Source organism: Oenanthe melanoleuca, chromosome 4A (genome assembly GCF_029582105.1).
Source record: "Oenanthe melanoleuca isolate GR-GAL-2019-014 chromosome 4A, OMel1.0, whole genome shotgun sequence".
NCBI classification, from domain to species: domain Eukaryota; kingdom Metazoa; phylum Chordata; class Aves; order Passeriformes; family Muscicapidae; genus Oenanthe; species Oenanthe melanoleuca.
In genome coordinates this window covers 16,152,607-16,176,184 of record NC_079338.1, presented here as the reverse complement: position 1 = coordinate 16,176,184, position 23,578 = coordinate 16,152,607, and the positions used below count along the sequence as shown (strand labels likewise).

The following is a 23,578-nucleotide window of genomic DNA, read 5'->3' as shown; positions in this document are numbered from 1 at the left end:
GATGCAAGTATTGCAGTTGTATTGCTGGCTATCACCTAGCAAAACTACATGAGTGATAATTCATGTCAGATGTCACAGTTCACCAGTATGGTTTTCTGGAGCTGGGGAACATGAGAACAGAAAATAACACTGTGCCTGATCATCTTAGCCTTGAAAAATATGCAGGTAGCAAATCCCAAAACTCAGCCATATTTTACTGTCTCCTAAAGTATTTTGATCTCAGGATCACTTTCACTGTAGCAGCACAGAGGTTCTACAGGGGAATCACACAATTGCAGCTTTGGAGCAGTGCTGCTCCAGAGATCAGAATCTGAGCATCTCTCTGACCATTCCTCCCCCAATTCCTGATCCTGATCCCTGGCAGAAACCTTCAGATCTTGAGAGCTTTGCTGAACTTTCAGGGATGAGATTTCTCTCTCTCATTCCAACCTTTCCCAATCCTTTTCTTTTTGCAGATGGCACAGACAGGGCTGGCTTGAGCACAGGAAACCCACCCAAAACCACCCTAGGATTTACTGCTGCTTCTTTCTACCTCTTCTGTATCACTCCTTCTCTTTATTGCCTGGAAATAAACAGTAACTTGAAAGGAAAAGAAAAATGATCATGGAGCAGTTTGTAGGATGGCTCTGCTTTTCCAATCAGGAGCTGGGTGCAGAGGATTCTGGAATGGGCCAGGTATGGGAATGGCTCAGCTAATTGAGGGCAACCTCAAGGTCAACACAAACTGTGGTGCAGACATAAAAGTCAAGGGCAAAAAAATAAAAAAGGAATGGCAGAGTCATATGATTCAAAGGAAAATGGAGATCAAGAGAGACACAACAGAAAGGGAAGGCTCTGTCCATATTAGTGTGCAAAAAAACTCTTCCCACAATATTTTCCTGAGTGCAATCTACAGTGAAAACTTCCCATAAATTACACAAATTCTCAACAGGATTAGGACTCATGCTTAGTTAATGTAGACTGATAAGCTACTCTGAAGAAATATTATCTGTAATTAAAATTTATAATGAACCAGTTCCAAAACAGGAAGGCCAAAACAATTCATGGTGCATTTCCTTGACGTTTAATAGGTTTGAATAAGAGATTCTGCTGACGAGTTTTCAGCAATCTAACCCAGCTCCAAACACAAAGTAGCCTTCTGAAGCTTTACACTGACTAATCTAATGAATTTCAGGAAAAAACAAACAAATTTGAGATCAACATATCCATAGATTACACAGGACTCCCCAGGACAAGGGAAGCACTAAACCCACCAGGGCAGAGCCCTTGGAATTGCCACTGTGAGATGCCAAAGTTTTCTGGGTCAGCTGAACGTGAATAATAGAGTGTTCTTAGCCCAAATAACCTATTGACTTCCATACCTAACAAAGTGGAGAGGCTCTTTCAAGTGCCTCCCAGATTTAGCAGCTGTTGCTCTGACACTGACAGCATCCCATCCATCTTAATCACAGTGGGAGCCTTTCAACTTCCCTTTCTTCTCCCTTCCTTCCACCCAGCAGCTCCAAGCTCTGTGTGCCCAGGAGTTCAAGCAATCTCCCTGGTCTCTGCTGCACGAAGCCTCTTTGTTTTAGCATCTGAAACCTGCACATCTCCCAGTTTTTGTCCTGCACATACAGCAAGCCTGCATTTGGATGCCTATGGGAGGTGCCTTAGGCTGGTTTTGTTTTGCTATTCTGAAGCAACTCTGCTGTAGCAACTCCCCTGTAACTTGCCCAACACCACAGGCACTTTACTTTTTATCCTCATTATTCTTTTTTGATTTTTCTTTGCTTGAAATAAAAACCTCCATATGTTTTGCTCTTCTTTTATTGGAAGATGGGAATGCTGTGTACCAGAGGGCACAGTCAGATGAGGGATTGCCATTTGGACAGAATTATACACCAATTACTGCCTAGGGTATATCACCTGTATGAGTGCTTTCAGCAGATCTCAGCTCTGACAGAACTGAAGGCAACATTTTACTGCTGGAAAACAATATGCAGTGCTTTCCAAAGGAGTATTTTTTCTGTCAAAGTCATTCAAATTACCTAGTTCTTAATGGGCTACAATTCACTGTAGATATATTTCTAGTTCTTAAAAATGTGACCCATCTGAATTGTAAGTGCTTTTAAAACCAGAGCTCAGCCATATGCACTTTTAGTTAATTTAAAACCATATTCAAACCCTTCTCCTCGTTTGAGTTCTCATCTGAAAAAGTGAACTTTTACTTTAAATGTTCCTTAAGAAGAAACCAGTCCTGTTTCACCAGCAAGGCATGAGAAGGCTGCACATCTGAAACAGCTTTGGTGTGCTGGGTAATTCACATCCACCGAGTGGATTAGCTGAAATAAGCATAATAAATGAAAGAGAATAAAATAAAAAACAATTTCACACTAAGGGAAGGCTTGACTTATAGGAAGTGGCAGCTCTGATGGCCCAAGGCATAGAATTAGTTTTGCCACTCGATAATTTGACTGATTCACTCGAGTGGCCAGAAAAGGACATTTTCTGCCTGATTTCAGAGTAATGAAGTCACCTGCTCTGTGACTGCCAGGGCCAAACCAAGTGCAGCACCAGGACCAGGCTCCTTGCTCGTGTGAGATCCAGCTACAGCTGCACATTTGCCTTTTTTCCATGGGAAACCATACAAGCACCATGAAAATTACCTGTTCTACTCACTCCCCTCTTTACAGAGAGCTTGGGGCTACTGCTGGGATGTTCTCCCAGTCCTGCTGCACATCCCAGCAAAGAGCTTTGCTGCCTTTTTAACAAAGGAGGTGACAAAGGTAAAGACAGAAAAAATAGTCATTCCAAGGCACTAGAAATATATATGACATTTTTTTCTTAATGATGAATGATTATGAAATTCTTTATAAACAATTACAGCAGATTTTACATTAAAAATTACAAAACATCCATTAAATATAATTTTCTTCCTCACACATCTTATATAAAAAGACTGCAATATACAGGCAGAGATTTGGGAACACATCTAAACAACTTGCATGACATGATGTCAGTTTTATTCCTGCTTTGCTGAACTGGGGTCAGACTGGTAAATGTAATAGATGTGCTCATCTTTAAGCATATGCCCAGTTTCACTGGTTATTATTTACAGCTAACCTTTCAGGGTAATGACTGTATACTGCATGTCAAAGGAACAAAATGTTATACTGCTATGGAAGAGAGAATTTTCTTCCTTTTATGCAAATATTAGATCGAGACTGCCCCAGTCAGGAGAGAGAATCCACTTAGAAATATTATTACTATTAAAGCACATCCAATCAATATGCAAATACAAAAAAAAAAAAAAAAAACAAACCAGTAATTAAGCATTTTAATTTTTACAATTGTTCAACAGTAAAAATGAAGGTGTAACGTGCATCAAAATGATTTAACATTTTACAACTAATTTTCTACTTGACATATGTTAGTGCATGATTCATCTACATTTTTCAGAATCAAAGTCCATGATCTGGCAAACTAATTCTGTTAATAAAATGAAAAGGTGACCTTGCTTAATTTAATAAGTCTGTGTAGAAATACTCTTTCAACATGTTAAAGAATTACAAAAAGGTTATCATAGCTTGCTTTCATGGGAGAGTACTCTACCTTTTCCAGCTCATTTCTCAGGCTTTTACTGTAATTCATTAGATTACATAAAAACAATGTAGATCATTATATTTTAATAAAGGCTTTTCTTTCCTAATAAAATGTCTGTCATTTATATTCAGACATGTATTATATAAAATGCTTCTCTTTCTGAAGTGCAGCTTTTCATATTCAAGTCACAGGAGGTTGGTAGCTGGAGGAATTTCTAATTTTTTTTACAAAGGATTTTCAGCATGAATTTGGTTTCTAGATGGAATCCTCCAGAACTGCAGCCCTACATTTATCTTTCGAAGAGGGACAACCCAGGATGAGCAACATCATCAGCAAACCAAGAGGCCTTTCTGCTCACCACTACACTCATTAAATCTGCTTGTTTTGCTTTACACCAATTAATGCCCACTGTGATAAAACAGTTTATACAGCCTGTATAAAACTGTACAACTAAAATAGTTTATATAACACAAAGATATTTCCGGTGAAATCCTACTACAACCTGACTTTGTGAGAGTGATCAGGAAATCAATGTATTTCAGTTGTTCTTGCTTCCAGATAAAAATGTGCACAACTCTTCAGACTGCTCAGACAGGGATGTTTCCTGTTCACCACAAATTCTAATTTGCTGCCAGCCCCTGGCATCATGTTTTATTGCTTGGGAAGGGCTGAGAGAAGAGCACAGTGTTCCTGTGCAGGAGACACCACCCCAGGTGTGATCCTGGATCAGACACTGACTGCATTTGCAGTTTTGCAAAGGATCCTTACAGAACCTGCTCTCCCAAAACAATTGTGTTCAGACACCAAGTAATCCAAGCCAAATCAATGGGATTATTTGTTTGCTGATCTTAAATCCCACTGAAGCATGTCCCTCATCAGGACTCCAGGACAAGGACCAGAGCATAAACATTTAAAATCACACTGAAAGCACTCAATACCTGACCAGAACTATGGAACCACCTGGATTTAAGTACTTCATGCTTATTTTTTAATCCAGTGAGATTTGCTCTCTCCTTTTTCCTGCATAACTTCACCACTGTTGTTATACCAAGAATTTTGCCAAAACACAGCTTTATAAAGCTTTCCTTTAGGAAACCACACTACTCCAATCTAATGCAGATCCTGAATGCTCCATTTCAAGAGAATATTATTTATGTAAATATAGCAGCCTTTAGCATGGCAAGTAGATGATGGATGAGTATTTTTCTGCAACCAGAGGTGTATTATCCTTCCAGTTAAAATTGCACCTATTTAGTTTTAGGTGACAGAAGTAAGAATTTAAGTGTTTGTAGGTAACTTGAGTTTAACAAGTCTTTGAAATACTGTGGATACACAAAATGCAGTCAGTGTGGGAATCCTACACAAACACACTGAGATGCATTTAACAACACTTGTTTGTGATACTGGCAACTATTTGTTCAATTTTATCAAAGTGACTGGAAAGGAAAATAAAACCTAACAAAACCAATCCAGTTAGAATAGTGTTATTGCCAAAACAGCTCTCCAGAAAACAGGGAGTGCTGAAGGCAAACCCTTCACACCTCCTGATGCTATTTATGACTTTAAGGCTCTTGTTAACAATAACTTAAAAGAGAGAAGCAGACAGGTCTTATGATCACTACAGACCTCGGTGCTGTGAGACAGGAGACTCACAGAAGAGCTGGTAGAAAATAATGCCATGGATGCTAAAAACAGAGAGATGAAAATTTACTAATTCTAATGAAAATTTATTAATTCTAACTCTAGTTAGTTTTGCTAACTCTGTGACACTTCAGCCACCTTTACAAATACTTCCCTCCCATCTGCAAATCAAGGCAAGCTCAGTGCAGCCCTACCCTGAGTGTCAAAATGATACAGTCTTAATTCTCTCTGTGTGACCACCCCTGGTTGAACTTTGTTTTCTCTAAATATTTAGGACCTCAGTAGGATCTTTTTTTTTAAAAAAAATTTCTATAAATGCATAAAAATCAAAGTATATTGCTGAGTTTCACACTTCTTGGACAGTAATTAGTAGCTGAGGCTAAGTGTAAATTAAATTTACAACAAGGTTAACCATTCAGCAAAATCTCAACAGCTTCAGCTATTCATTTGTCAAAAATGTAATGTCCCACCCAACAGAGCAGACACTGAAAATGGATCCTTTAAGAAAGATAATATAAAAAGAGGAAAGGAAAGAGAGGAACTGAGTGACTCACAGTCACCAAGTATAGCTCTCAGATTATCAGAACTCTCCTGAATGGCTGTATTAAAAGAGTAATGATATGATCCTGCATTCCTCATTCACTCCAATTCAGGCTCCCTTCAGCACAGAAATCTGCTGGCATGAGATGGGTGGTACTCAATCATGCTGCACACATGGTCTTTAATTTTAAAATCCAGTTAAATAGATGTTCTAACATCATTTTTTATCTAAGAACATTTCATGATAAAATGAAAGAGCGCACATGTAACTTATTTGTCAGCTTTACAGTGTAGTGGATAACTTTCCTATGTTACTCACACGAGCTTTCATTTCCCAAATCTATCTGCATTCATTATGACAGTAAAAATGAAGAGCTGCTAAAGAGACGTATGCATTTTTATTATTGTTTGAAAAAATAGATCTTTCCACAGTCCTTTGAGCTTCTGAGTGTGTGATTTGTATAAAATATTTCTCATTTTGGGGACAGAGCAGATGGAGTGCAGGGCACTGTGGGATATGCCATTTATCACAGTGACAGTGCGTAGGTAGCACTGATCCTCTCACCACAGGGGGAAGCTCGAGCTGCAAATGTGGAGCAGCATTAAAAGCCCGACGAGTGGAGTTTGGCAACACTTGTACTACTCATTAACTTAATCATATTAATTTATTAGCCATATATATCAAAGTAATTCACTGCTGAATTGTCACCAAGAACAATTTATAAACTGTTAACGTTCCCCATAGGCAGAGGAGTGTTGTGGCATCCTTAATCAGTGTGTTTGCCTTTGATTAAAAATAATAATTTCTACCAAGCCAGGTAATGCCAACAACGACAAAGTCCTGCATATGTTTCTCATTATAAATGGAACTTTCAAATGTCACCTATGACAACTGAAAAAAACAACAACAACAAAAAAAGGGTAATTGTAAACAGTGAAATGAGCCACAGAAATGGGATGTAAACACACAGAAATGTTCAGTCAAATCTGGAAGTGAGGGCAGGTCTGTGGGATTGCTGGCAGCAGGAGCTGTGCTGCTGATGTGTGCCCACCTCAATAAACACAACTGGCACCAGACACCCCAAAAGCCTCCAGGCTCCTTCACTCTAACACAGAGATACCACATCAAAGTGCCCAAAGACTGCAGCAGATCCTGGTTTATCCTCCCCTTCCTGAATAAAGACTAAGTGGCTGCTGCTGCTGAAAGGAAGGAGCACATGGAGTTACCATATCCTGTGAGCTGCTCTACTCGAGTCACACAATGATGTGACTTGGTGCAGCTATTGAAATATTAACTCCACTGAATTATTAATTACCTGAAACTATTAAGTTCACAACAGATTCTTTTAACTATTAATAAGACAAAACTGTTCTGAAAAAAAGTGTTTGTACCTGTACAAATGAGTCAATATTTTAAACACCGCATTCTTAAAAACTCTAGATAAAATGTCTATTTTAACTGTTTATGAAATAAAAGAAGAATCATTTCAAGTGGGGTGGAACTAACGTAGCTGATATGAAAATAGTTTATCTTACACACTGGCAATGCAGGAGGTTTGCTTCTGACTGAGTACCCACTTGAAAATGCCTTTTTTCCTCTCCTCTCACCAGCCAGGCTTCCTCCCATCCCTGTGCTGAGCCCCCAGCAGCTCCCAGCCCCAAATCCTCACTGAGATCCCTCTGCTGACTCCCAGCTGAGCCCTGCCAGGCTGCCACAGCTCCCAAAATGCCAGCAGGGATGTTTCCAACAGGCTGTGCCCATCACCCTGACAGCAGCTCCAGCTGCAGGACCAGCCCATGGGCACTCACAGGTCCCATCCCACTGCCTGAAAAGCTGCCCCACACAGCTGCTGTGTGCCCTGTACCACCATCCCACAAAGTTCTAGTGACAAACCATTTTCTCCATCAGCCACCCTGGCCAGTATCTTGAAGGCAAAATGAAGCAGCCCCCAAAAATCTTTTATTGAAATAACAGCAGCCATTCCACAGACTGAGTAGAGAAAAATCACAAGGAAGGCAGAATGGTTTTGTAACCTTTTCTGAGGACAACCTAAATGAGGGGTAGGAGGACTGGAGTTGCACAGATAACTATCAAAAGATCCAGCTACTCTTTCAGCTTAATTCCATATGAACAGTCTGCTGAACCATTGGCTTCAATCATGTAACAGATTTCAGCTTCTCTCCACACAGCAAACTAGTGCTTCAGACCCCAAAACTTCCTTGAGAAGCTATTCCACAGATAAGTCCCAGCTGTCCTGTGAAGATACACTGGTGATAAAGACTTGTGCATTAATAGCAGATAAAGCCTTTTTTTGTTCCTGTCACTTCATCCCACGGCACTGTTGGAAGGACTGAGCCTTTGATGGCCACCCCTCTGTGACACACAGGTTTTCAGCTGTGCCCTCTCAGCAGGCAGGGGCACCACGCTGATCCCCACATTTCCTACAAATACAAAAAAGGAAAACACTTTCTCCTAAGTTACCATGAAATGGACAGTGCTTAAGATCAGCTTCTGAAGGATGCAGTCAGGGCACTGCTCCTGTCCTTCCCAGGGCTCTGCATCTCACACACACCACCTCATCTTTCTCAGGAGCAGCAGTAACCCAGATGTAACCCAAATATTCCCATTCCCCCAAGGTGGAAAGTACCTACAAACATTTAAAAAGGTCAAGGCTTCACTTGCAGCTCCTTCACAGGAGGTCAAAAAAATACCCTCCACACTGGGAAATGCAGTGTGCCTAATTTAACTACCTGTTTATTATGTGAAAATGACCATGTAAACTGAGCTGACACAAACCAAATGGGTGATGAAAATAACAGCACATTTCAAGGAGTGGAAACACAGATGGCTCGTCTGAGTCTGCAGGAAGTTACTAATCATCACTCTGTAATACCCCCTCCAGACAGAGCTGCCAGCTCTGCAGCCACAACTGCGGCTCCTCGAGACCCATCCATCTCACCCAGAGCCAGCCTGCACCCAACTGCCCCCTCTCCAACCTGACAGCAGGCTGGAGAGGACGCAAAAATGAAAAAAAATGCAATGCTGGATGAATCATGCTGCATTTGCTGATGTGGAGCCTGTTACTAAAATGAAGGAAACAACTCAGATGCTAAGCTGGGCATAGCAAATGAGGGAGCCACAGAAGAAGAGTGAAATTCTTTTTTAATTTGAATAATGTAGGCAGGCTAACATGAACATCTGCATATCTGTGCTGTAGGAAGAATGGTAAGTTCAAACACAAGGATTGTCAAGGACAAGAAGATATCCAGAGGAAATGCTTCGGGCAATTACACTGCAGTTACAGCCAAAGGAGCTGTAAGATGTAAAAGCTCTGTCCTGCCACCCTATCAGCCTCTGCTCTTCTGGAAAGGATGGATCCAACCCTCCCATGCTGAAAAACTGCTCAGCCCTGGTCCTGCTCCCCTCCCATCCAAACATCCACAGGGGAGCTGGGAGCAGCTTTAATTCCACTGTCCACCTTTTGGAAACCTGAGGAAAAACCTCTGTTCTGGGACAAGTGTTAAAACCCATTTTGTTCTTATTTCAGCCAAAGGGAAGAATCCAATCCCAAAGCAGAGCAGGCTGAGTACAGCAGTCAGTGCTTTGGGTGTCAGGAGGTACAAATGAAGCTGATGGGGGCTTCACATCTGGGGAGCTCCACTGAGAGCCCCACCTGCTCAGACCCCCAGAGTTCACAGGAGAGTCTTTTGCCTCCCCAGCTCTTACCCTGGGCTCTCCTCAGGGACAGGATGAGCCCCATGACCCCTGGGCAGTGACAGGGCTCAGGAGATGGGAGCCCCCAATGCTGGGGCCACCCCAGCCATGGGGACCCTCCCTGCCTGCAGCCCCTGGTGACACCACCATGCCCTGAAAGGGACATTTCCCCCTCCAAGCTGCTCCCAAACCCCCCCAGCTGCTCCAGGCACACGGTCTGGGACTCCCCAAGGTCTTGCCAAGGTCAGGGAAAGCTGCCCTGGCAGACACCCCTCCCTCCCTGTGTGCTAAATACAGGGCATGGAGCCCACTCACACTTCAGGCTCCAGACAACTCCCAGCAGCCTGGAAATTCAACTTAATAATCTTCTACTCAAACTGTGTGCTGCTCAAAATATCTGTGAGACACAGAATGTGTCTGTGGTACTTCACTGTGCATCCTAAAATATTTCCCAGTCTGAAGCAACATGGCAGTCTGTGTGATTTGGTGCCCTATTTACAAACACACACAGAGTGGAAAAGTTACATGGAATATTCTGGATTTCAGAGGACTTATCAATGCAAGAGGCTCCTGTGCTTTCCTGTCTATCAGCAGTGACATGAACAGGAATCCATGAAGTTCCTGAGCTGAGAACACGACAGAGATACTAAAAGGAGAGATGGCACTCTACCACCAACAAGGATCTTCTTAAATTCTGCTTTTCCTGTTACATATTCTATGACTTTATATTCTCCTAAATACATCACTGTGTTTGGTTATTAGGGAGCTACAGTTTATTTAGACTGGACTTTGACAGCAATCCTAAAACTGCTAAGCCTGTTGAATATTTAAGCAATTACTTTTATGAACAGAGACTGTGAATATAGCTTTATTATGGAAATCAACTTACCTTTAGCATACAGCAATTAATAAAAAATTAAAACACTCATCAGGATAGCACAAGATTTAATTTAAACTCTATTAATAAATTAATGAAGTGAAATTAAATACTAGGCATTAAATTATGTTTATAATTCCACATATTTTCACGCTAGATTTTTCATGTTGTGATATTGAAAGCAGATTATTAAAGCACAATGCACTGTGGCAACATGGACTTATCTGCTTTTCAAGTGTTTCTTCTGTAATTCCTACAAGCATCTCTCTCTCCCCAGCACACATTAATGGGGTTACAATGCACCAGGCATTAGCCACGCTGCTCAGATCCCACGAGAACTAAAACACACATGCATTTCAAAGGCAGAAATGCCTCTTACAGCCCTCCCAGACAATAGTTCAGCTTCTCAGGTTGGCTTTTTTTTTTTTTTTTTTTGCTTTTACTAAAATAACACATTTAATGGAATTTCCGGTAAGGAAATTGCAATTAATAAAGAACTAAATTACAAAGCCATTAGATTTCAGTCACTGCAGCAGCAAAACAGAGTTTTCATGAACACTCAAAAAAAAAAAAAAAATCCAATAATGTAACCTCTGGTAAAGCCTGCAAAAGCCCTGAAGGACAAGGCAGTTAGATCAATATTAGTTTATTTTAACTGCTGTGCAGTATGAAGAGATGAGGCTGATCATCTGATGGATTTTATTACCTGTTGGAGAGATAAGCCCTGGTGATAAGAGGCCTGGGACTCCGTGGGGCAGCAGCCGTGCATTTTCCTGGATCGCCACTCCCAGGGAGCGCTTGGGGGGTCGGCCCGGGCGGGAGCTGCTGGGACAAGAGAGAAATGAAAACAACATTTTCCTTGTGGAACATTGCCTTACCACACAGGGCATCGATCTGTGCAGAATACCTGAGCCAGCCGTGATATGTGAAAATAAATATTAGAATCCGTGCCTAGGAAAAGGGAGAAAAAAAAAGGAAAATCGCTTGGTTAAACAAGGAAGAAGTGCACAGGTTTCTCATGAGCCAGCAGTAAGGTTTCCCATTATCCCAGGACCTCACAGGTGCTTGGGGAGGGGGATTACAGCAGTGACTGCTCCAAGGTCTGTGCTATGCACCTGAAACAGGGAATTTCAGCCTGGGATGCCTGAACAGGAGGAGTCAAAACTCTGAATGCAGCATCACCCCAAACTTGGACACCCCTCTGAAGGGCAGCACTGACTTAACCCTGAGCTTTGCAAACTCACCACCAACCTTCACAGACTGACTGGTGGCTTTAACCACTACAGATCAAACCAAGTGTTAGCCCAGCCTGATAAAAACTCACCAGCTTGTGAGTTATGGATGCAGATTTTAACCCAAAGTGTCACAGGTCCCTTCACAGCCTGTTGTTCTCAGCTATCACCTCCACACCCCTTCCATCAGTGTGTGTGCACGTCCCCATCCTCCTCTGCCACCATAACACAGATTTACAGGCCAAAAAAAACATTTGAATCCACTCTTCCTCAAGCCATCTAATAAAAATGCAACCTCCTCATGTTTGGAAAAGTATTGCTGCTTCTCTTTGGTCATAACAGATTTTACTCTGTTGAATAATAGAGCTTTTGACAACATAGAGTGAAACACTGTATAAAATAACTAAGCTGCAACAATGAATGAGGTTTGAATAGAAAGCATTTCCAAAATGACTTCTAGTTCACAAAGAAATTTAAGTTAAACTTCACTCTATCAAGTTACAGTGGCAAAGCCCTCCATCAATGCACGACAAACTCTGCATTTAAATGAAGACAACTTCCAGCAGCACTCCACAGAGGTACCATTAACCTGTTCATTTTTCACACTGTGCTAGTGTTATTTTGTTCTACTGTACATCAAAGTAGCACAAAATCATTTTTTTGGGTTTATTATTTTATCTCCATAAAACCATTCCCCCCTCTTTTTAGCTTCGGGTTTGTCCATTTTGAATTTCATTTTATTCAGTATTTTTTCCATTTTTCTTGTTGATGCTTTCAGTTGTTTATCATACTATGATGGCTGTGCAGTAAAGCTTGCTACAAGAACCACTGGGCTATAATAAAGAAAACCTAAAATAAGAGCATTTGATTTCCAGGGGAAGTTTGATGCACACATGCATTCTCTATTAAAATCACCTGCTGAAATCATCCCCTGCACAACAGAATTGTCTAACAGACAACGTTGGCTTGATAGGTGGGGGTTTTGAACAAACAGGAATTGTTGTTCTTTTGAATTACAGGAGCCTGTAATCCACAGGCATGTCTAAGTGCTTAGCTGGCACTTACTGTCTCTGAAAAAAAAAACCTACAAACCAGCTAAAATTAGCAGCTTTCTCCAGCACAAGAGCTCCATCAACAAAACAACAAAACATTTTATTCCCGAACTCAAACACCAACAAATCTTTTGCAGAAAACTCCATATGCTGTTATTGATCTAAGAAAAACATTTTCAAAATGCAACAAACAGCTTTAAAAGCTTTTACAAAGACTTTTTAGTCACAATTTGGTTTTTCAGAGGACGAGCAGGAGGGGCTGTGGAGTTCCAGCCCTGATCCTGCAGATTTTGCCCTGACAGGTTTTGGTTCTGTAGGTTTTGGTTCCTGCAGATTTTGCCCTTAACAGTTTTTGGTTCTGCAGGTTTTGGTTCCTGCAGTTTTTGCCATGACAGTTTTTGGTTCTGCAGGTTTTGTTTCCTGCAGGTTTTGCCATGACAGTTTTTGGTCCTGCAGGTTTTGGTTCCTGCAGGTTTTGCCATGACAGTTTTTGGTTCTGCAGGTTTTGGTTCCTGCAGATTTTGCCCTTACAGTTTTTGGTTCTGCAGGTTTTGGTTCCTGCAGTTTTTGCCATGACAGTTTTTGGTTCTGCAGGTTTTGGTTCCTGCAGATTTTGCCCTGACAGTTTTTGGTTCTGCAGGTTTTGTTTCCTGCAGATTTTGCCATGACAGTTTTTGGCTCTGCAGGTTTTGGTTCCTGCAGATTTTGCCCTGACAGAAGCTCCTGTTGATGGCTCTGAGCAGAGCACAGCTCCAGGTGTTTCCTTCCACAAGCAGATGTGACACCTGTGCCTGAGCACTGACCCACAAGAGATGAAGGAAGAGAAGTTCACATCAAAACTTACTCCATTCCCTTCCAGGACCCTGCTGGCTGTATTCATCCCCTCCCTTACACAGGCAAGGGAAACTCCACTGGGAAAACACAGCACTTGGTGTCTCTGGGATTGGGGTGCTTTAGGGGAAGGGGTCTGATGGACTGAACAGAGAGAAGTGTCCTTCTACCCTACTGAAAGCCCTTTTAGTGAGTATTCCTATAAATTAGTCACTCCTAGGACGTGGACTGACATACAGCTGTAGCCATGATCATTTGAATGGAATTGTTCCCAGCTGAATCTGTTCAAATAAAGCCCAAGTCCTTTGTCTCTACTTTAATCTCAGCTTTTAAATGAAAAACTGGATGCTGCTCTGCTGACTGTGCCATACCTGCAAGGACCTGTCTGGCTCTGTAAGGCTGAGCTCTGCTGCTCTCAGTGCCCAGCCAAGCACAGGAACCCCAGAGCCCCCAGCACTGCAGCAGACACCTCAAAATTCCAGCTGGGTTCCCTGGATATCCCCAGAGACGTGTCACCCATCAGGAATCAACACCTTTATCTTGGGAGGACAGCAGAACTCACAGGAAGTGACATATCTGAGCCCAAAAGCTTCAAGTTTGGGTCAGAAACAAATTTTCTGCCATTTCTGCTTCAACATGAAACCAGGAATTTCACAGAGACAGGATACAAGTATTTACTCAAAATCTTGGGGTTTTAGTAAGATATACACAAAGAAGCAGCAGATTTATTACGGTTTTCATGGGATTTACTCCCTGCTGGCACCACCAAGCCATGGAATGTCACTATTGTGTCTCAACACTCCCCCAAAATCCCCTCTCATTGTCCCACACCATCTAGAACTCCACCAAATTTCACGTTTACTATTTAAAACATATGCAACGTCCACAATTCAGCCAAACTTGCCAGTAAAAGCACTGAGCAGTAAAACCAAGGCAAGCAGAATTATCATTTGGGGAGAGCAAGACATAATTTGTGATTATGGAAGTATTAGCATATAAATGTTAATAGCATTAGCATATAAATATTAACTTTATTTAATATTATTGCTCATCTTTTGTCACCCTGCTCTTTTACTGCATTTTCTTTTTCACATTTTCCTTTCTCTGAGTGGAGAAAGTCACATATTCAAGAAGTGTACAAAAATCTTTTCCTCACTGCTAACAAAGCAGGCATAAACAGGAACAATCACCTTCAAACAATTTTAAATGCATTTCTTTGAGAATCTAAAATCTCTACACAAATTTTTTACTTTCCATCCATAGTTCTTTGTAAATGGGAAACTACTCAAATCTAAATTAGATTTTAATTCAGTCAGAAACTTCTAGTTTATGGGTATATTTTAAAAACTTTAAAAAAAAAATAAATTCTGGGCCCAAGTGAAGTCTAAAACAGAAGTACAATATTGTTTCCCATGCACACCTTCAGGAATCTTAATTCTTTTTACTAAATAAATTCTCTACTGATTAATATTTTGTTGGCATTTCTCAAGCTCAAAACCTCCCTGGGCCACCAATTACTTGCAAGTGAGGATAATTGGAGGTTTTGGGTTTTTACCTGCATTTGCACCATGGTTATAAAGTCATTCTTGTCATCCTCTCTATCCCACCCCCACAAAATCACTAACTCTTGAAAGAGAAAAATGAACTAATCTGAATGTTGTTCATTTTTAAAATTTTGGTCGAAATTAAATTTGTCAGAAAATAAATTACATTTTGAGCAGTAGATTTGACAGTTGAAATTTATACAGTAAAATGCTGAGAAATTGTTCATTAATGTCTCTTTTTTTCTTTATTTTCCACTCCTGTTGAGAGCTAATTTTATTATTTCTTTTTCTCTCGAAGTTTTATATATTCCCTTGATATGACAAGGAATTTTAATCTGAATTGATGAAATAAGTTTTTGTTTTTGAGATTTTCCTAAAGTTACTGATCAGCTCCATCTTTTGTTAACTCTTATTTTATGCTCATTATAGGCAGCCATATTTCCTAAAATCCCCAAATTCATCAAAGCTTTGTACAATATAATTAATCAGTGGAAACATGCAGCAGATCACTGCTGATGTACAATAGTGCTCTACTTTTGTGCTTTTAAATATAGGAGATTTACTAGAATCAGAAGAGAATTTGCATATTAATCAAGACAAATAAACATGTGGTGATTTAACTAGGAAACTGTTATTTGGATGACAATTTAATCAGCACAGGTTGAAAGGTCCATCACTGCAGCATCCTGTTTCTGCTAAAATATTGATTGCACTACTGATTTCAGTAATGCTTTATTTTACAGGGCACAAATAACCATGTAATTACTCTTTAATTGAATGGTAATTGCTTGCTGGCAATTATTTGTTAAGTTTTGGAGTGTAATTACTAGGTTATTTGTGTTTTGTGAAATAAAATGTTATGTATTAGTAGCCCAAAATATTTTCTGTATGAATGGTCTGCCAAAACTAGGAAAGTTAGTTATGATAGCAGGAGTTTGACAAATAACACTGTAGCAACTAAAACTATTATTAAAAGGATCAGATGAAGCTTTGAATGCTTTCCCTTTACAAAATTAACATTAGATGTAACATTTGTAAGATAAATGGAGGAATACTGTACCACAGAAGCATGATTTCCTCTGGGGTCTAGTCCACCATTTAGCATAATTTATCCTGATGTTTTGCTTTTCATTCTCTGCGCTGCTTTAGAGGAACTGAAATAGCATCCTACCCTCTGGAGAGCAAAGAATAAACCAAGTAGAAATATATTTCAACAGTACTTCATATTTCTGCAAGTGAAGTGGATTACCAGCAGCACATTATCTTAGCAGCCTATAAACTCTGTAGCCTTGGCAGCTCACTAGATAACAAGGGAAAGCATTATGTTTTGCAGTGTCAATGAGATATGACACTTTCTGTGATATGTTTATTCCAAGCTGTGATAGATGAGGTACCCAATACTTTGATCGTTAAGATTTGAATTTTACTTCTACACTTTTTCATTTTTGTCATCAACTATTTATGAATTGGCAGGAGGCAGCCTCGCCAGGACTGCTGATTTGGGTTGTTTTTTTTTTCAGAAGAGATCCAGTTAATAAATTAATTATTGATTTCATGAGGCTGGAGCTATTTGGTACAAAAACATGCTAGAGCTGTGATTTAGGAAGCTTTCATATGTATCACAGATTTCTTCAATAGCAACATATTTTATTAGGCTTAAAGGAGAAATACTGAAGTACTGTATGACATGCTGTGTAAATTGCCCTGCTAATAGTGGCAGTAAGTGGTGCAAGTGCTCTGAAGTTTAAAAAAAAACCACAACAAAAATAACACTTAAAAAGCTAAATAAAACACTCACACAACCTCAATCTTAGTTACTTTCCTGAAACTGGCACAGTAACAAGAAATTAAAATTTTTTGTGTCTTCCAATATCATAAAATACCCCCTAGTGATCGTGCAGGGAATTTTCTGAAGTATTTACCAATAAATGTAACATACTGATGAGTTAGAACCCTTCCCTGTTACTTCATATTTTTAGTTGTAGCACGGACTTAAAATAATCCTCTTTCTTTGGCATTTATTACAACATTTCAAAGGTGGCAGTGGTAGTTAAACTCTGCCTGACCTTTCAGTGTTTAAGAAGAGAAGCAAAGCCTGACCCCGCAGCAACCTGATTCTGTCTCCTCTCAGCGCTGGCAAAGTGATCACTTGTCTGGCCATGGCAGGACACTGGATCACCAGCCACATCAAAGGCAGCAGGAGCCAGCTCAGCAGCAGGGAAAGCCATCCATGAAAATGGGCAATTAGCATTAATCATAGATGAGGCTGCTGGAGCCCATGGCAGCGCTGCCCGGGCACAGCTCACCTGCCAGGGCACACAGGGCACCAAGGCTCTGACACTCCCAAACCCAGTCCTCAGGGAACTGCAGGAGAAAATGTCAGTGGGAGTTTGCTCTGGAGCGTCACAAATCTGAGCTTTCTCTGTCGTATTGACTGGTTAGGAAAAAAGCAGCACAGAGCTGCTCAGAACTCCAGTGGACTATTACAACTTCATCATTAAGAACAGAACATAGCACATTATCACTCTGTTCATCCTAAAAAAAATCTCAATTAGTGAAAATCCAGTACTTACTTAAAACTTGTCTTGGGGTCTACAGTCAGAAAAATTACCTGAGTTCCTTGTATTCACTATGGTGGTTCTTACTTTACAAAGTTTAATTGCTTATTTCTCAAATCAGGCATTACAAAGTAAGTCTAAAACCAAAAAATGCTTTTTGGTTCGTTGAGATTTAAAACTTTAAGTAACTCTTTAATTACTTATGAGTGTGCTTGCAGATATAACAGTACCCCAACATTCCTGGTTTTGCTTTTCTCGTGTCAAATAAGACCATAGGAAAAAGGGGGATAAATCACCAAATTTCTGAACTGGGGAGATTCATTCTGCAGACAAGCTGGAGGCTGATCCATGTCCCTCAGTGCCCCAGCTCTATTTAAGGATGTGGCAGCGAGGAAATTGGAAGTGTGACTCCAGCAGATGCAGAAATACACACAGAAATTTAACAGAACTGCATGAAGTTAGCAACTGTGGCACAGCTAAAATACACTGCACCTAGTGTGGATCACAGCCAGTGGGACAAAGTCCCTGCTGCTGCCTTCATTCCCATTGTTCTCCCTCTGCCTAGACCAAATCCTGCAGGAGGGGGCCTGTCCTGGCTGGATCTGTGCCACTAATGAAACACCCAGAAAATTCAAATTACAGATCTGTTGTCAAAACAATGCTCCCCCATGATGTCCAACTCAACCAAATGTGGAAGTGCCAGAGACATGGCCAAGTTTATTCTGAGCCTTGCAAAGCCTGGCCCAGCTGCTTGGATGGCTCTGCTTGGATTTGGATCAGGGCTGGGAACCACTGCACAGTACAGCCAATATTACTGTGCAGTTTTCTTTTTCTGATCTGTTAAGTGTCTGACTATTCAGCAGGTAGAACCAAAGCACTGAACAGGTTTTTAGGATTTGCCCACCTGTGTGTGGAAGCTCAGCACTGGTGGGAGCAGGTGACAAGGCAGGCACTGGGATCAGCCTGGGAACACCCCAGCTCCATCCCAGCAGCTGCTGCTGGCCAAGGCACAGACAGAACCAAGCACACACTCCAGCCCTGTGCAAAGATATGCCAGGACACTCAGGAGCTATAAAACTCCTTTCATACCAGTGAATTTTGCCCCATTTTTTTATTTTTAGTAATTACTTTATTTTTACACACTCATCCACAAATATTTGCATGGAAACTTTCCAAGAAGACAATCACCATCTATTATGAACAACCATGTCATGTGTCTCAATTGTATCAGACCCTGCCAGGCTTTATTTCTGACCTGTATCTGAATTCAATGCCAATTAGAGGAATGTATTGCAATAAAAGGTTTTGAAATACTGCTGGTTTTCACTAAGCTGTATCTCAGTAAGTCTCAATTCAATGGAAGTTGTAAAAAATGTGACTGTTCAAGCTTATTATCCATGGACAGAAATCCAAGAGTGAGACCTGACGTATTTACAGCCCTGAGTATCAGGTAGCCCAGGGGAGCTGATATTAATTCCCTAACAGGGGTGCATTGTGCTGTCACAGCCATTTGCAGCCTGATGCAATGGGAAACTGCTCCTGCCTTAACTGTTTTTAATCTCTGCATTACAAGTTTTGGTGTTTTCACAATCTTGGCAAAGACCCTTCAAAGGTATAAAACAGAAATTCATCTTTCAAAGAATAATAAATGAAAGAACATAGAAGCAGTCCTTTGCACCTATGTCCATGTTGAAAGGAGGAATTGTTCCCAGCAACCCAAAGGAGCCTCTATGATTAGGTGATTCTGTCCAGGACTAAACATCTGAGCTGAACTCCACAGAAAATACTCCTCAGTTTGCTGGTGGTCCTGGACCAGGATGAAATCAGACAGGCAGAAAAGTAGGGAGGCAACTCCACTGCTTCACCTTTACCTTTCCAGATTTTGTGACTCTTGGTATTTTATTTGTCAGCTCCAGAGACAGGTAAGGTTATTATTTCTATTGCAAATGTACAGTAGGAGAAGGATTTTCAAACAACAAAGCACAAACTTTTAGGAACATGAGAAAATAAAAATTATCAGTTAAGTGAGATTTAACCCACAGCAATGCAGAAATTCTTCTTATTTTGTACACACATATGCACAAACAGAGAAAATCTACCTGATGGAACTCCACAGCAGCAGATACCTGAAATGACTATGAAAGCAAACCCCACTGAATTCTGACTGTGACCAACCTCAGGGCTGGCAGTGAGAGGTGCTTCAGCAAGAATCTGTAACTCTGCAATCTCAGCCGGGTACCAAACCATGGGATCATAAAGGTCCCATTTATGGCATCTCATTCCTCTCCCACTGTAGGTGAGCTCTGGGTTTCACTCCCTCCCCTAAGAGATTACAGCATCACTCTTCCCTTCCTGGAAATATTCCCTCTGCTCCACCAGTTTACCCTTTCCCCCCGAGGTGGGGTAACAGATACAGGGAAATAATTATTCTCAGCTCGTCATAACTCTCCAATACTACTTGTTTTTCTATATTTTTCTGACCAAAAGCTTGTCTGCTTTTACAGCTACACCAAGGAACCCTTCTTAGATCATTTCCCACTGGGAAACACAATGTCATTTTACAAATGTCTCTCTCATATACAATTAGGAAAACCTGGAAGAAGCCAACTACAGAAAAAGCAGCTCAAACTACTGAAAAGCAACACGAGTTATTCCCAAATTCAGGGATTTCCTGAACTCAGCTATGTCCTGGAGCAGATAAAATAGCTGAGCAGATAAGTCATACCTGCTGCTGATGTCTTTAAAACACTTCCCAAAAATTTGTGGTGTACTTTACTCTCCCCAAAATTCCCTCCCAGCACCATCCAGCTCTGGGCAAACACAGCCCTGCCATGGACTGCCCCATGTCACACACACAACTCCTGCTCCTCACTCAAGAGGAGTTTTAAAAGCTGCTGGAAAAGACTGAAGAATTCAAGTAAAAGAGTGTTTGTAACCAGATTTCCTGGAGATAAATGAAAGACATACGTTTCCATGGCCGCCAGCCTGCTAAATTTTGCAAGCATAAATATTTACCTAGGACAGGGGGGTGGGGAAATCAGGAAGAAAACCACGATCCAGACCTTTCAAAGTTTAAATACTGTAACACAGAGGTCATTATTTATAACTAGAAATAGAGAACATGTCTTTTCTATGTATATTTCTATCATGTTATTCATCCCCTCCATATGTATTCTATTATTACCATTCTTATACCAGAAAATAATTTCTATGTCACTTGCTCACTATATGTATTCATTTTCTTTAGGCTTTCTTGTGGTTATTGATTTCCTGCTTTGTTGAAGTGCTTTGTTTCTTTCACAGCAGGCTATCCATTTTAAAATAGTTGTTCAAAAAATAAAAAAAATTATGTTCTAAAATTAAGTTAGTTTTATCTTCCTTTATTTTTATCTGAGTTAAATGCAAGTGACACACTTCCCCTAAAAAAAAAAGGGAAACACTTAATGCCTCCCAGCACGCAAACAAGTAAATAAGTAAATTTTTTCTTTTCTAATAAGACATATTTATTTTTATGATTGGAAACATGAAAGAAAAAGTGTAGTATAAATAAAGCCTCTTTTGTACTCTTATGTTGTAATCACTGCTGTGGCCAGTGGTTTAACATCAACAAAAGAGGATTATCTGGTCCAGAGCCAAATTCACTGAAGTCCTATCTTCCTACCCTGAAAGCTGCTAAAAGAATCCTTCTTTTCTTTCAATGCAAGTGGGCTCATGCTCTAAGTGACAAAGTTTGCTGTGCCCTCCCACCAGAGCAGTCCAAGACACTCAGATTTTATACAAGGAATATACAACTACTACTTAATCCACTACAAAACCAAGGGAAACAGAGTTTCTGCAGAAGGTGACACTTGTGATATGTGCAGCATCTTGGTTGGATGCTGTTTGTTCAACAAGGGCAAATTCCAAAATCTCTCAACGTCCTTAAAACTATCCTGAGTGAACTGCAGGGAAAAAAAAGTGGGGAAGCAGATAAACACTCTATTCTGTATTATGTTATATTTTATTATATCACATTAATTACATCATATTAATGATATTATATTATGTATCATGGCAGAATTTTTGTCACATTTCTTGCTAAATGCACATCATCAAGTGCCAATTATTAGGGTGCCAGGACCCCCTCTACATTTTCTTTCTCCATGTGCTGTAACAGACCCTCATTGAATGGCAGGAATTTGCTATTCTCCATCATCTTCCTTATCACCATGTCTTCAATGAAAAACCTTGCCTACTACTGCTCAGGTGTGGGAATTATTTCCAAAAGCAATGGGCTTCATGTTCTTGATCCAGGTACTGCAGGAAAAAATATCAAACACTTCCCATATTGAATGTATTACTCTGTTTAGGGAAAGACGTTTCAGTGAAGGAGAATGTATCCAACCAGCAGATGCAGGATTCTTTGATGCATTTAAATCAGATAAAGATGTGGGAGCTCATATTTCATGGGCAAGTTAGCAGCAGGACAAGAACCAGGAGAGCTGAAGGTCCAGGTGCAGCTTTGGGAGGGGACAGGCATCATCTCAAACTGATTTTGTGACAAATCAAAATCCCCCAGAACTTTCTTTTTAGGCTACAGCCACGTGAGGAGAGGAGGAAAAAACAATGATAAACACCTGAAAGGTGTAAAGTAATGACCTGCACCCTCCCACACACCTGGGAATGCTGAACATCTGGGAACCATGCACACCTGGGAATTCTGCACACCTGGGAACCCTGCAGATCTGGGAATGCTGCTCACCTGGGAACTGTACACCTGGGAATGCTGCACATCTGGGAACCCTGCACATCTGGAAATGCTGCTCACCTGGGAACTGCACACCTGGGAATTCTGCACACCTGGGAATTCTGCACACCTGGGAACGCTACACACCTGGGAGTCCTGCACATCTGAGAACCCTGCACATCTGGGAATGCTGCTCACCTGGGAACTCTGCACATCTGGGAACCCTGCACATCTGGAAATGCTGCTCACCTAGGAACTCTGCACATCTGGGAATTCTGCACATCTGGAAACGCTGCACACCTGAGAACCCTGCACATCTGGGAGCTCTGCACACTTGGGAACCCTGCACACCTGGGAACCCTGCACACCTGGGAACCCTGCACACCCCTCATCTGTCTGCATCCAGCACTTGGTGCCAGCTCTGCAGGTAATTCAGGATCAGCACCAGCTCTGGACTCTCAATACACAGCAGCACTAGAAGCTGCTGCCTCTCTGCTATCCAGCAAAAAACAACTCACACTGGGACCCAACCCTGCTCCAGGGCCTGGACAGGGCCATGACCAAGAGCAAGGGTCAGGGCTGTGAATCCTTCCCTGACACTGTCTGCCCTTTCCAGTCCCATTACCTGACTGAAGGACCTGACTTCAAACTCTCTGTGCTGGATGAGGCTCAACTGACCATGGAGAAAATAACAATGCTTTGACATGGGAACATAATGAAACAAGTCAGTTCATTCAGATGAGTTTTTTGTCAAGCACAGATGCACAAAAACCCAAACCCATCCACTGGAGAAGAGTTTCCTACCATGTGCTCTGGATCCCTGAAACATGAGGGATGACAGCCATCCCTGTTTGGTATTTATCACCTTTTTAAAAAACAACAATCCTCAAACCTCAGCAATGAGCACCAGAGCTGTGTCATTTATCCTTGCAGTAAATAAAGACCAGTAACAATAATAATAATAATCATCATCATCATCATCATCTAATATATAGCAATTCCATCCCTAGACTGCAAAGTATTTTCTAGAGATCAATGCCACTATAGAAAAGGAAATACAGATCTTACACGGTCGAAATCACCCTGAGCTGTAGGGAGATGTCATAATCCTGAATCCCCAGCATTTCCCACTTAGCTGTGAAATCAAACTGATTTTTACAGTATTTGTGCCCTATCTCAGAGCTTGGATCCCTCACACAGTCCAAAACCATCTGCAAAGATGGTACTTTAGAAATATTTTCAATGGATAAACTTCAGTGTCCAGAGATCATTCCCTCCTA

General features: G+C 41.0%; 1 protein-coding gene across 5 annotated transcripts in view; it reads right to left on the bottom strand.

Annotated features, from left to right (window-relative positions):
* The window catches only part of DACH2 (dachshund family transcription factor 2), a 234,446-nt gene that overhangs the window by 110,222 nt on the left and 100,646 nt on the right, over positions 1–23,578 (bottom strand). For 3 of the 5 annotated variants that reach the window (XM_056491704.1, XM_056491706.1, XM_056491702.1), the window contains exon 2: positions 11,062–11,180. In XM_056491704.1, coding sequence (XP_056347679.1) covers positions 11,062–11,180 — 119 coding nt within the window. The remainder of the gene's footprint in view (positions 1–11,061; positions 11,181–23,578) is intronic. The other 2 variants (XM_056491705.1, XM_056491703.1) reach the window with 1 other exon arrangement.